The sequence below is a fragment of the Myxocyprinus asiaticus genome, chromosome 37 (assembly GCF_019703515.2).
Source record: "Myxocyprinus asiaticus isolate MX2 ecotype Aquarium Trade chromosome 37, UBuf_Myxa_2, whole genome shotgun sequence".
Classification (NCBI taxonomy): domain Eukaryota; kingdom Metazoa; phylum Chordata; class Actinopteri; order Cypriniformes; family Catostomidae; genus Myxocyprinus; species Myxocyprinus asiaticus.
In genome coordinates, this window is record NC_059380.1 from 37525070 (window position 1) to 37537790 (window position 12721).

The following is a 12721-nucleotide window of genomic DNA, read 5'->3' on the forward strand; positions in this document are numbered from 1 at the left end:
CTCCAATCTGAATATTCATGGGTTTGGTGACCTCTTGTACTGCACTCGCCTCCAGTGGCCGTCCATCTAACGTTGTAATACACAGAGGTGGGACACAAGGTGCAGTATTAATGGATACATTTTTCACTTTTTCGCTGCATCAATAAAGTTACCAGAAGAGTCAATTAATGCCTGCACAGAAACATGATGTGAAACAAAAGAAAGAATAACTGACACTAGGAAACTATTGTTATTAATTTGACTCACCAGCGTGCTGCGGGAGGACAGACGAGGACATCTGGTGCATGCAGATAGGTAATGGCCAGCTTCACCGCAGTAGATACATAGAACATCACGCAGCCGGCATTGTCTCTCGTCAGGCGTGAGCCTGGTGAGTGAAATCTGCATTGGCTCTAAACCGAGAGCATCACTACGCATTGCAGGCATGAAATTCATAGATAACGTCACCGGAATACGTGTACGGATAAGATTATCAATTTTGATGTTATATATGAATATATTGTTCCAGAGATAACTGCTGGCTAACTGGCTAACTCAGCTAACTCAGTTTGGAGGGTGTGCGACAGGCCTCGACGATAAATGGTCTTCAATGGGCCATTTGTCCAACTAGTCTGTGCTGCTAGCGTGCGGAATGTCAAAGCATAATCTGAGGCCGTAGCATTACCTTGTTGAAAATTCATAAGCCAGTCTTTCACGATTATTCCTCCCTCTGGGTGTTCAAATACAGCTTTAAATCGTGACAAGTTTTTCCAAATTTTCCAATGATGAGCGAAAAGGAAACATCATTATACCAAACAGCATGTGCCCAATCGAGTGCTTTTCCTTGAAGTGATGAGATGATTAACGCTACTTTAGCTTCTTCATTACTGAATGCTAGTGGTTGCTGAGCAACATACAATAAGCACTGAAGCACAAAGCCCCGACATCGACCCGGTGATCCATCAAACTTCTCCGGCAATGCAAGACGTGGGTTAACAGTGATGGAGAGGAATTAGGCATACTCACAGGAACAGTCTCGGAAGCCGCTGGAGCCACAGGGCTTTGCTGGCGAAGATGACTCAAAACTTCGTCCATTGCTGCGGATAGACGGTTGAGCTGGTGTTGATACTCGGTTAAGATGGTGGCCTGAGACATGAGCGTGGTGTGTGTTCTCGACTCTGCTGGATCTGAGGTAGGCGAAGTATTCTGTAATGCTGCAGAAGCGGAAGACTCAGGTAGATCCATATGCAGTGTTGTTTATTAAAGGAGCAGGTGAAAACAGTGTTGAATATACAGGCAAGGGTCAAAACCAGTAAGCAAACAAATCGATGCAGATAACCCAAAACAGTAGGCAAAAGGCAAAAACAGGAAAACAAGGCAAGGGTCAGACATGGAATAATCAAGCATAAATAAAACACTCAGAATTGCAACCGTAGAGAAAGACAATACTTCGTGATTATACAACAAACAAAGAGTCCTTAAATAGAGTCCCTAATGAGCAGAGAATGAGACACAGCTGTACAGGAGCAGAACTCAATACTCAGGCGATGCTGACCTCTTGTGGTGGGAGGTGGAAGTAACAAGTTCCTGAGTAGATATAACACTTTTGTTGACTTGGTTAACAAGTACACTAACTTAGAGAAAAAAAAAAAAAAAGCTTATCTAGGGGCAAAATTGTTTGATGTAGTGGAAATGATGGCTCAACTGTGGGACAGTCATAATTTTTAAAACATTTATAGTAATCAGTTTTACATAATAATTATTGAAATGGTTTATGCTTATTTCACTCTTTGCTTGTTAGATTATCATAGCTTTAAGCATATAATAATTTGTATTTTCATAATGGATTTGTGTCTGGGATGAGGCTAAAACAGTACAATTTGTACAAAAAAGGCATTTGAAAAGTACCAAAAATAAATGATGATGGCTGGTAAAAGTCAGTTTTAATGAGACCCTGAAACATTTAAATCTGTTAGTTTTAATAATAATCAACCCCATGGACATGAAAGTGCTCGAAGTTGAAGAAACAACAAGCAACCACATAGCAAACATTCTAGCATCATGGTAATGACCTATTTGGAGAGGAAATGTTAATTGTTTTTGCAGCCTTTGATAAGTACTAGTAACAAATGAATCTCTTTCACTTGTGACTAGTGATAGACCGATATATCAGCCGATATTTTGCCATATTGCGATTATCTGCATTGGTGGATAACCGTATTCGTTTGGCCGATTAACAAAAGTGGTTTCAAGGGTTTTTTTTCTATTCAAGTTTAGTAAATATTGCATAAAATAATAACATTTGTTTCACTTTAGAAAATGTGTGTACATCTGATTTGCTGTTGTTAAATTGCAATTTATATATCGGCATTTATATCGGCCATCCTGCTCTCTAAATAATCGTCTTCGGCCACTGAAAAACCCATATTGGTTGACCACTACTTGTGACACTAATTCCTTTCTCTGTCTTCTTGGCAGTATGCACTTTATAAAAAGATGACGCTGGCCGCCATCCTTATCCAGAGTAAATTCCGCAGCTACCACGAACAGAAGAAGTTCAAGCAGAGTCGCAGAGCAGCCGTGCTGATCCAGCAGTATTACCGCAGCTACAAGGAGCTCGGCCGGCTGAACCCACGCAGCCGGGCCACTGCAGCTGCACTGGTGCAGCACAAACTCAGGTACATTAATAGACATTCTGCTAAAGGGAAAGCTGAGCGATCAAAGGGAAAGTTCACCAGAACATTAAAATTCAGTCACCTTTCATTGTATGGAAAAGAGATGCAATGAAACATTTCCTTTTGTGTCCCATGAAAGTCAGGAATTCTTACTGGTTTGAACATTTTGGGTGAAATATCCCTTGAAAGATCTGTGGTCTAATGTATAAAATGAAAGGTAATAAGTTTCTTTGTTCGGTCTAGGGGTAATTTACAGTGTGCACCCTTGAGTGAGAAACATTAACCCCAGGCTATTTAACAGGGATTGCCTCTTTAATAAGTGCTCTGTTGCTTTGGATAAATGACTAATTAATTCATAGACCAACACTTCAAATATGAAATACTGCCAAAATCCTAGTTAGCTCTCTCAAGTATGCCAACATTGAAACCTTCATTATTACTGACAGTCTGTTGTTAAAACAGTGCCAGACCTTCACAACCAACTTCACAAACAATTGAAGTTCAAGTATATATATATTTTTTTGGATTTTTCCCCTTTTTCTCCCAATTTGGAATGCCCAATTCCCAATGCGCTGTAAGTCCTCGTGGTCGCATAGTGATTCGCCTCAGTCCGGGTGGCGGAGCACGAATCCCAGTTGCCTCGCGTCTGAGACAGTCAACCCGTGCATCTTATCACGTGGCTTGTTGAGCGCGTTGCCCCGGAGACATAGCGCGTGCGGAGGCTTCACGCCATCCACCGCGGCAACCACGCTCAATTCACCATGCGCCCAACCGAGAACAAACCACATTATAGCGACCACGAGGAGGTTACCCCATGTGACTCTACCCTCCCTAGCAACCAGGCCAATTTGGTTGCTTAGGAGACCTGGCTGGAGTCACTCAGCACGCCCTGGGATTCGAACTAGCGAACTAGCGAACTCCAGGGGTGGTAGCCAGCGTATTTTACCACTATTTTCTCATGCCATTTGTTCTTGTACGGCCTGTCACAGCAATGACAGTTTTGCTCCAAAACTGGTGGTGTTTGCTAAAGCGAGCATCACTATTACTTTTGCTCATACAGGGTTGCAATTGTGAAAAAAAGGAAGAAGAAAAAATGTGTATATATATATATATATATATATATATATATATATATATATATATATATATATATATATATATATCCCACTTAAGCCCAAAGTATACTTTGGTCAGACGTGAATGCTAGGAGTCTGTGTACAGGACACGTGAGGCAAATTTCGTCATTAGTAGAGTGCTCGAGCACTCAATAAGTGAGGCCCCATTTTTCTAACCTTGCGTAGTCTGAACACACAGACAAGTGGGTCCATAAGGTGGCAACACTCACCGATGGCTGTTGCTGTCAGAAAGTAGTGCTAGAAGGTATAATCGCCTCTAAACAACAGGAGATGATGGTAGAAACAACAATGTGTACGTCAAGAGTGCGTGTGTGAGGAGGTCAGGAGATACCTGCCTTTATATAACTTGAGTCTGAAGGACTATAAAGACATGTTTATGGGTCTAAATTGCTTAAGAGAAATAGTCCAATATCTCATAGCAGTCGTAGCGTGCATACGCACACAGTCATATGAAGTATAAACTTTGAGAGGTGAATGTTCGACTGTAAGCAGATACAAAGTGTTCGCATCAAAACCGAAGAATACTTTGTGCTTTACTGTACATTGAAGGAGGAACTCGAGCCATTACATCATAAAGAGGCCAGAATATCATAAAAATTTGACAGTGGGCCCTTTTGACTTGGGACAGTAAGAAATCCCCTAGTAACCACTGAGAACAAGTGGTTACTTAGCAACTACACAGAACACCGTAAAATTGAGGTTGTTAGTTTTGCACGGTCAAACCCCACTAACATTTAACATTTTCTTTTTTATCTGCCAGTGTACGTCACACTCATGCTCATCATTCTCTTTTAGAAGCAGTTTACTGACCAAGAGACAAGACCAAGCTGCTAGAAAAATCATGCGATTTCTACTGCGGTGCCGTCACAGGTAAGCCATGAGCGAGAACTTCCACCACGCACATTGTGTTCTTATGGTACTGGGATCTAAACTAATGTGCTCACACTCATACTATAGTCTAAAGTCATTTCAAGACTTTTTACAAGGGATAGTTCAACCAAAAATGAAAATTCTTACATGATTTACTCACCATCATTTGTTGTTCCAAACCCGTATGACTTTCTTTCTTCTTGGAACACAACATGAGGTTGAGTATATGATGACTACATTATTATTTTTGGATGAACTATCCATTTAAATCAGTTCTGTAATATCATGTTTTTAAGGCAAAAGTTAAAGGCACATTTTATGATCCCTCTCAATTCCAACAAACACAACGAGGTGTCATAGGACAAAACAAAGAGAAACCATGGTGTTTTCATGGTTCTGTTAGAAACCCCTGTTGTGTTTGGTCCCATTTCCTCAACCCTACTGAACCTCAGTGTGTACTAATAGCTGTCTGGTGTTGTTTTGCTGTTTGTGCAAAGCCCCTTGATGGACCATAGGCTATTCAAACGGGTGAGTGCAGCCTCAGTAAATCAGTTCGTACCCCTGAATTTCTTCTTTTTACCTCCTTCAAGTCTCTTCCTTTTCTTTGTACCTTGGTTTTGGACTCTGCTATTCCCTGTAACTTTTTTTCTGTCTATGTATCTTCTCTCATTCTTTCTCTCCCTCTTTTCTTTTATTGCTCTATGCCTGCATGCATGACGGCTGACTGGAGCCCAAGTTGACTGAGCCTTAAATGAGAGAGAGAGGACTAGACAACAACTAACCTCCAAATACAGATGATGCATTTATGCAAAACTAACAAAGCTCTCTCTCATTCTCTCTTTTTCTTGATCCCTCTGTCTTTTCCATCTCTCTTGTTATGAGGATGCTTATGACAACACTAAGGACTGCTGGGTAGTACGTTTGGCATTGCATGATGGCTAAAGACATGGAGGCCTTGCTTCTGTCAGGCCTTGCTTCTATGCTTGAATTTAAGGAAGAGGAAGTGTCTTGAATGCCTGGCTGCCTGTTTTATACATCTCTTTCAGCTTCTATAAGCTTGGATTTGGGGGCAAAGGGTGGGACTGGGGTAAAACTTTGAGTTTTGGAGGGGTTTAAAATGTTTGTATTGGATACTTAGTATAATGTGCTAATAAAGATAATGAGTATTTTATATATGATTTAATTTAAGGATATTGTGGAATTTCTGTGATGTACTGTACATGTATTGAAGGGCAATCTATTGTCACTCTAATTTTTGTGTTAAGATTGGATGTTTACCTGGATTCTTGCTATTAATATCCTCCTTATGTATTACATAATATACAGTATAATTTAATTGTTTACTTTGTAAATGTGACTGTAGACTGCATAAATAGATATACAGTATGAAGTAGATACTGTCACATTTCTATTAAAACACTTATTTTATACAGTTATCCCAAAAACAAATTTGGACACTTAAGCCACACTTAAAAGTCTATCAATGTTGTAGATTAGATGACAAAATATAAAACCAAGTGTCATTGCAAACAAATTATGCTAGACCTTTCCTAACTAACTTCACGTTTCTGAGCCAATTTTGCAGTAACTTTTAAAAAATGATTTAAGTTCAGTCATGAAACTCTACCTGGCGCAAACTGATAGGTACTCTGAACATGCAATCTGTTAGCCAATCGGTTCGTATGGTGCAAGCTGATCAACTTGCATACTATCTCTTTGTCTAACATTTAGGCCTGTAACATTTCATGACCATGCTAAGCGCAACAACCATGTGCTACGCTAATTCTAAGCACAACTTTCGTGCCAGTCAAAGTGCAGGTGAGCGTAGGTGGGAGTGTTTGCGCTATCTGTAGGTGTATGGTATGTAAATGAATTGGCGCAAAGCCCAATTTGCTACTTTCCTGAGAAATAGGTCATTGTGCCTATTTCTTTTGAGAACCAAATCTATTCTCAGCGCAAAGTCTACAATCAGTTCCTGCATTTGCAGTTTGGGGATTCCACCAGCAGATGGTATTAAAGAGCTATCAATCACTTTTTTTTCTTTTGCGCTCTAAGTCCTCGTGGTGGCATAGTGACTCGCCTCAATCCAGGTGGCGGAGGACGAATCTCGGTTGCCTCCGTGTCTGAGATGTCAATCCGCGCGTATGGAGGCCCACGCTATTCTCCACGGCATCCACGCACAACTCACCATGCGCCCCACCGAGAGCGAGAACCACACATTATAGCGACCACGAGGAGGTTACCCCATGTGACTCTACCCTCCCTAGTAAACGGGCCAGTTTGGTTGCTTAGGAGACCTGGCTGGAGTCACTCAGCATGCCCTGAACTCACAACTCCAGTAGTCAGTGTCAATCCTCGCTGAGCTACCCAGGCCCCACTATCAATCACTTTTAATACGAGCCATGATTTGTGTGTCAGTAGGTCAGTAATAATAATAATAATAATACGTTTATTTTGTATAACGCCTTTCCAAAGCTCAAAGACGCTGTACAGAATTATACATAAAACATTAAACAGAGAAAATTTAACAAATGTGCATTACAAACCAATGAACAATGAGAGAGAAGCAAAGCATGTTTCAAGCAGGTGAGGACGAGAACCAACAGTCCCAGAGACCCATGACAGAGAACATACGACACATTCATCACGGTCAGCAGCACAGGCGACAAATAGAGCAGGGGATGCATTGCATACAGCCCATTTACACTACCAAATTCTTATGAATGGGCTGTCCTCATTTATATTGACGTGGCTTGACAGGAAATGAAATATGTAATACGATGCAGGCGGTGCAATAACCGGAGAAGAACCTCAGAATTCAAATGCACTTGACCCGGCCTATCAGCGCTTTGCGCATGTGGTTTCTCCAACCCACGTGTGCCTAGACTTACCACAAAAATATCAAAACTTCATGGCCATGCCCACTTACTTTGCACCTATGACATATCACATAGCGCTGCGCTTAAGGCATAGCGCTCTTAAAATAGGGCCCTTAAATTGCTCAGTTATTTGCAGACACCCAGTCTCGCACGCTGCGAGAGTTTTCTCTGTGGAACCCTCCTCCTCCCCAATGTCTAATTTGCTTTAAAGCAATTGAATGTATGTGAAATTGTGCAAGTCTTCGTTGATCTTGTCTGTCAAGGCCAAACTTACCAACTTGTCATATCCATTATAATACCTTAAATTTATTCAGAGTTGTCATGACTGAACTGGTGTCAAGGTCATTTAGGGTCAGTACATTTGATGGTTCCCTGTCTGATCTAGACTCAAAATACTGAGGAGACAGTAATGAAACTGACAGTTGTTTTGGCTAATGCTCTCTGAGGGCCCAGAATGCTTATAAATGCCAACTGAACCCTCAGGCTAACTCTGATATACTCTGTTTTTTCAATTTTCAGGGTGAAAGAATTGAGAAAGGCCAAGGAACATGAGAGCACAGCAGAGAGCCCCGTCGCAGTGTAACATCTACAAACAGACTCTTCCTCTTCATTGTTTTTACAAGAGACAATTTACAAAAAAGGCAAAAAATATTTCTGAAGCCGAAAAGAAGAGCGTGGAAAATGCGACGGCTGAACTCTGTCAGCAGTGTGACTGATTCTGCTACAGCATTGTGTATTTTTCTCGCTACAGGGGACCTAATCGAGACTATTGGGGAAATATGACATTATCTTCATGGCATTTTTGCACTCTTCATAGATTTGGTTTTTTTTTAGATGAAAAACGGAACGAAGAAGCAAAGGCTTTTTATTGTGACGACGCTTGTACATAATCTTGCAAGATGAACGAAGGAAACCAGAAATACATCATGCTGGAAGTCGCTTCAGATTACATTTTTATATTTTGAAAGGAAAGAAATACAATCAGTTTAAAAAAAAAAAAAAAAGAACAAAATTTATAAAATGTAAACCAAAAAAGGCCTCATTTCATTGACCATATGCATGCAGAGTATTTGAAATTGATCCATCATCTCCACAAATCTTTGTTTTCAACAAACGCTGTCCGTTCATTCAAAGGGAGCGCCCTCATATGAATGTAGATGGGGTCAGGGCAAAAATGCTGGGTTTGAAATATCAGTGTCTTACTTTTTTGTCTTTGTGGGGGTTAGGGTTCTTTTGGCGACGTCTTTTGGGGATCGAAACCGAATCTCCTTGGGTTACCTGTTTTGTGTGCACAGTTTTTGATTTTCTATGGGTCCTTTTCTTAATGTCATTTTTTGCTGGCCTGACTTTGTGTGTCCCGTGTTTGTTGAATTGAATACAGTGCATGTGTTTGAGCAAAACGCTCCTGCATGCTAACGTAAATGTTTTGTGTTTTATAGTTTGTTTGGTTTCTTTTCCAGTCATTCATATTGGTGATATTGTGGCACCGTCAAACTAGCGCGTATAAACCGAACCCTTTGTTGCCTGTTTGTTTCAAAGTATAATGGTATAACGACAATTATTTGTATATTTCATTCATTTATTTATTTTATTAGCATTGGTTTTGCCTTTTTCGTTTTGTACTATGGTTTTAGATAACCTCTTATTAAAAATGCAATTTGTGATATGTATTATCAATTGTGCCACAGCGCCAAACGTATTCACGAAGGTTATCTTCCATTTGTGTGTGTGTGCGTGTTGTGATGCGTTTTTTCATTGTAGCGGTTTGTTGATTTCGAAGACTTGCGGAAAGCTGTGATGAGCTTTTCCGCGGAGTTTCGCAACACATTGCCTTGACTTCTTGACTTTTTGAAGGGTCCCTATACACAAACTTAAAAAATATTTTTGACTATTGAGTGGTCCCTGTACATATCGCAGATGGGTTACGGAACATTGATAGCCAGAAAAATTTTCCGAAGAGGATTGTATTTAAGAATATATCTTATTTTATTCATGAATTGGATTAGAACACATTAAGAGACGAACAAAAAATATATTGTATAGTTTTCTTTCAGCGCCCAAGATGTACGGTTGTATTGTTTGTAAATAATGTAAATATTGGACACAAAGAAGGAGCCATGTGCATGAAACTTTACGACACTGAACATAATGTAAAGAAAAACTTTAGTGGCAACGGTCTGTAATTGAACAGCTTCACTGTAAGACTACTTTGTTGAAAATGTTTGCAGAAGATTAAAGCATGCCATTGTTGCAAAATCACGATAAAAATGTAGATTTAGGGAAGAGCCAAACAAATTCATCGGACACAACTGGATTTATTTATTTTTCCTTTTAGGGTTAGCAAGTATTAAATAGTATTTTGCCAATGGTGATCAGTCATCAACAGGAAATAAATAAGATATTACTTTCTGAGTAGTAGAAAGTCACGGTATTGGAAAAACTATTATTAAACAACCAAAACCCATTACCGCACTTAAACAGCTGAGGTTTCAGTGATACAGAGGATATGAATTTTGTCCTGTGCAACATGACTAGAAAGTGTTTTCACAATTTATCATCTCCTAAAATTCAGCATGAACAATGGTATTGATGAGGATGAGTCAGAGGTTTTTAAAATTGAGTCTTATCTTCAAACATGATGTAAAAGTTGAACCTTGTTAGAGGTTCGTAAATAGCTATTTTAAGCGCACAATTTCCGCTAAAATATATCATTTAACCGGAATTAAACGTTGATGCTATGAAATGGCATAAATCGGTCATTATTGTTATTGTGAATGTAGCTCAAAGACCAAGACATACATTTCGGCTGTTATCAGAATCTAAGACTACTCTTTATTCATAACTTTATTTTATTTCATTATTTCTGGGGGGCTGCTACCAACATTCGAAACCCCAAGGTTGAGTCACACAGTCATGTGAACTTTATTTTTGTTCTTCTATAGTTTTGTCAGCGTTTGAAACCAAACGCAACATCATTCGTGAATACTTTGAGAAATGTGAGACTCACTGAGCTGATGAGAGGCGTCATTTTAACTTACACCAGCACATTTTATCTGTTCAAAAGAAGAAAGATAGGAAAGAATGTGGTGCTTATTTGCTGAATTATTACATATGTATTTTAAGCTTCTACCCCTGTCACATTGCATCAGATCGTACTTTTTTAACTTTATAGTATGTTATAGTTAAGTTAAAAGGTTTGGGTGGTTACTTTTAAGTTTACATTTTCCTCATTATGTCAGAGTCTCAATGTCAGTATACTTATAGAAAGTGCCTAAACCTTCTACCAATATCAGGAGTGTGTTGTTCCTAAAAATGGTCAGTATTAACAGATTCCTCATTTTTAATGGTATGCAAAACTATAGGCTGATAAAACTGTCCAAACTGGAAGTACGTCACCTCAGAGCCCAGATTTGTTTCCTCCTCTAACACCCTTTTCACTCCTTGAATGTGGACACAATGTATAGGCACCTATCATTTCATCTTTTTTTTACTTAAAATTGTGTTTTTCATGATGTTAAGGAGATTTATAGTATTTTATAGTCCCAGTAAAACACTCACTAGGCATGTTTGTTTGTTTGTTTGTTTGTTTGTTTTTTTTTGTGGGGGGGGGATTTGTTTACATTGTTTTGTGTTTTGTTTTGTTTTGTTTGGTGGGAGGGGGTGGATTAGTTTTCATTGTTTTCTGTTTTCTGTTTTCTGTTTTGTTTTTTTTTGTTTTGTTTTGTTTTGTTTTGTTTTGTTTTGTTTTGTTTTGTTTTGTTTTGTTTTGTTTTGTTTGGTTTTGTTTTGTTTTGTTTTGTTTGGTTTTGTTTGGTTTTGTTTGGTTTTGTTGAACTGTGCCCAGAAAGTAGGACGTGCTCAGAAATGACACATTATTTTGTTTTTCTTTGGTTTGCTTTTTTTTCTTTTTCATTTTTCATTTGGTTTGCATTTTGTTTTGTATTTCCATGCTGAATATAAACTTGGCCAGGATAGTAGGACATGCTCGGAAATGTGGACACAATATTTAATTTCATCACAAAACCGTCGCAAAGATTTAGACAGAGGTAGAGCACCACTCCTTGAGAAAGTTGGCCATAAAGTATTTGATTGGTCCGTCATGTCCATTTTCATAAAAATTATATTCTTCCAACATTGCAACTGTAAACTTCAGGAAATCATAACTCATACATGCATACAGATCAACTCAAAAATCAACAGAAAATGTACTCACTATACACTAAGCTGTTTATGGATCACCAGGTATATGTATCACGGATGATCAGTAACTTTTTCTTTGGGGTTCATCTTAGGGAACAGAAAAGTCTGCCTCCCTCTAGTAGTTTTACTCAGGGTGCTAAAACAGGGAAAGGGTTTTAAGTGTGGAGATAGATTAGGTTAGGTGAAGTCTCCAGGAATAGCTCAGAATCAACAGGAGAAACCACTTGTATTATATACTTCCGTTTGTGCATAACTACAATGTTCACTTTGTTACAGACCACTGCTTTCAGAAATAGACATTCACTCGGGTAACAGGATCGACCATGTATGTTTGTAGAGGTTTTTTTGTTTATTTTTCCAAAACCGAGCAGGTATCATCATTCGTCTAACACTCATTAAGTATTTCCATATCCCCATGGGAGAGGGAATGCATGATAAGTATACCTCAGTGTCATATACCTTCAGAATAAGGTGGATAAGGATAAAAGGTATCCTTTTATGAAACAGCTCAGAACACATGCATCCTACATTGAATGGTTCATACTTTTTGTGTTAGATGAGAAAATGCACTTTGTACAGCTCACCATCCTAGTTTAATTCCCTTTTCGAACCCTGGTACGTTATAATCGTGTGTTTGTGTGTGTGTGTGTGTGTGTGTGTGTGTGTGTGTGTGTGTGTATACGGTTTGAACGTATGATGTTTACTTTCAATATGGGCACACACATAAAGGTTTAGCTAAATGAGGGACTAAAACACTGTTGGTGCAGCTGGAAGTTTGTACGATCTCCTAAATCCTGTTTCACAACTCTTTGGAACTCCGGAAATGCAGGTTAGATTTAAACTGAATCGATAAACCACTCGACTATAAGCTTTCACTTACAAATACAGAGCAATAAACACTTTGTTTTTAGCTGAGCTCTTTAGGTTGAAAGAATATGGATAAATCAAACAAAACAAAAAAACAAAAAAAACGAAGAAAGAA

General features: G+C 39.0%; 2 protein-coding genes across 3 annotated transcripts in view; both read left to right on the forward strand.

Moving 5' to 3' along the window:
• Positions 1-8730, forward strand: part of LOC127427844 (calmodulin-binding transcription activator 1-like) — a 474573-nt gene extending 465843 nt beyond the window's left edge. For both annotated transcript variants that reach the window (XM_051675672.1, XM_051675673.1), the window contains 4 exons: positions 2458-2657; positions 4586-4660; positions 5158-5188; positions 8059-8730. In XM_051675672.1, coding sequence (XP_051531632.1) covers positions 2458-2657; positions 4586-4660; positions 5158-5188; positions 8059-8091 — 339 coding nt within the window. In that variant the 3' untranslated portion in view covers positions 8092-8730. The remainder of the gene's footprint in view (positions 1-2457; positions 2658-4585; positions 4661-5157; positions 5189-8058) is intronic.
• Positions 6428-12721, forward strand: part of vamp3 (vesicle-associated membrane protein 3 (cellubrevin)) — a 33733-nt gene continuing 27439 nt past the window's right edge. Inside the window, exon 1 of the mRNA XM_051675891.1 lies at positions 6428-6431. Coding sequence (XP_051531851.1) covers positions 6430-6431 — 2 coding nt within the window. The 5' untranslated portion in view covers positions 6428-6429. The remainder of the gene's footprint in view (positions 6432-12721) is intronic.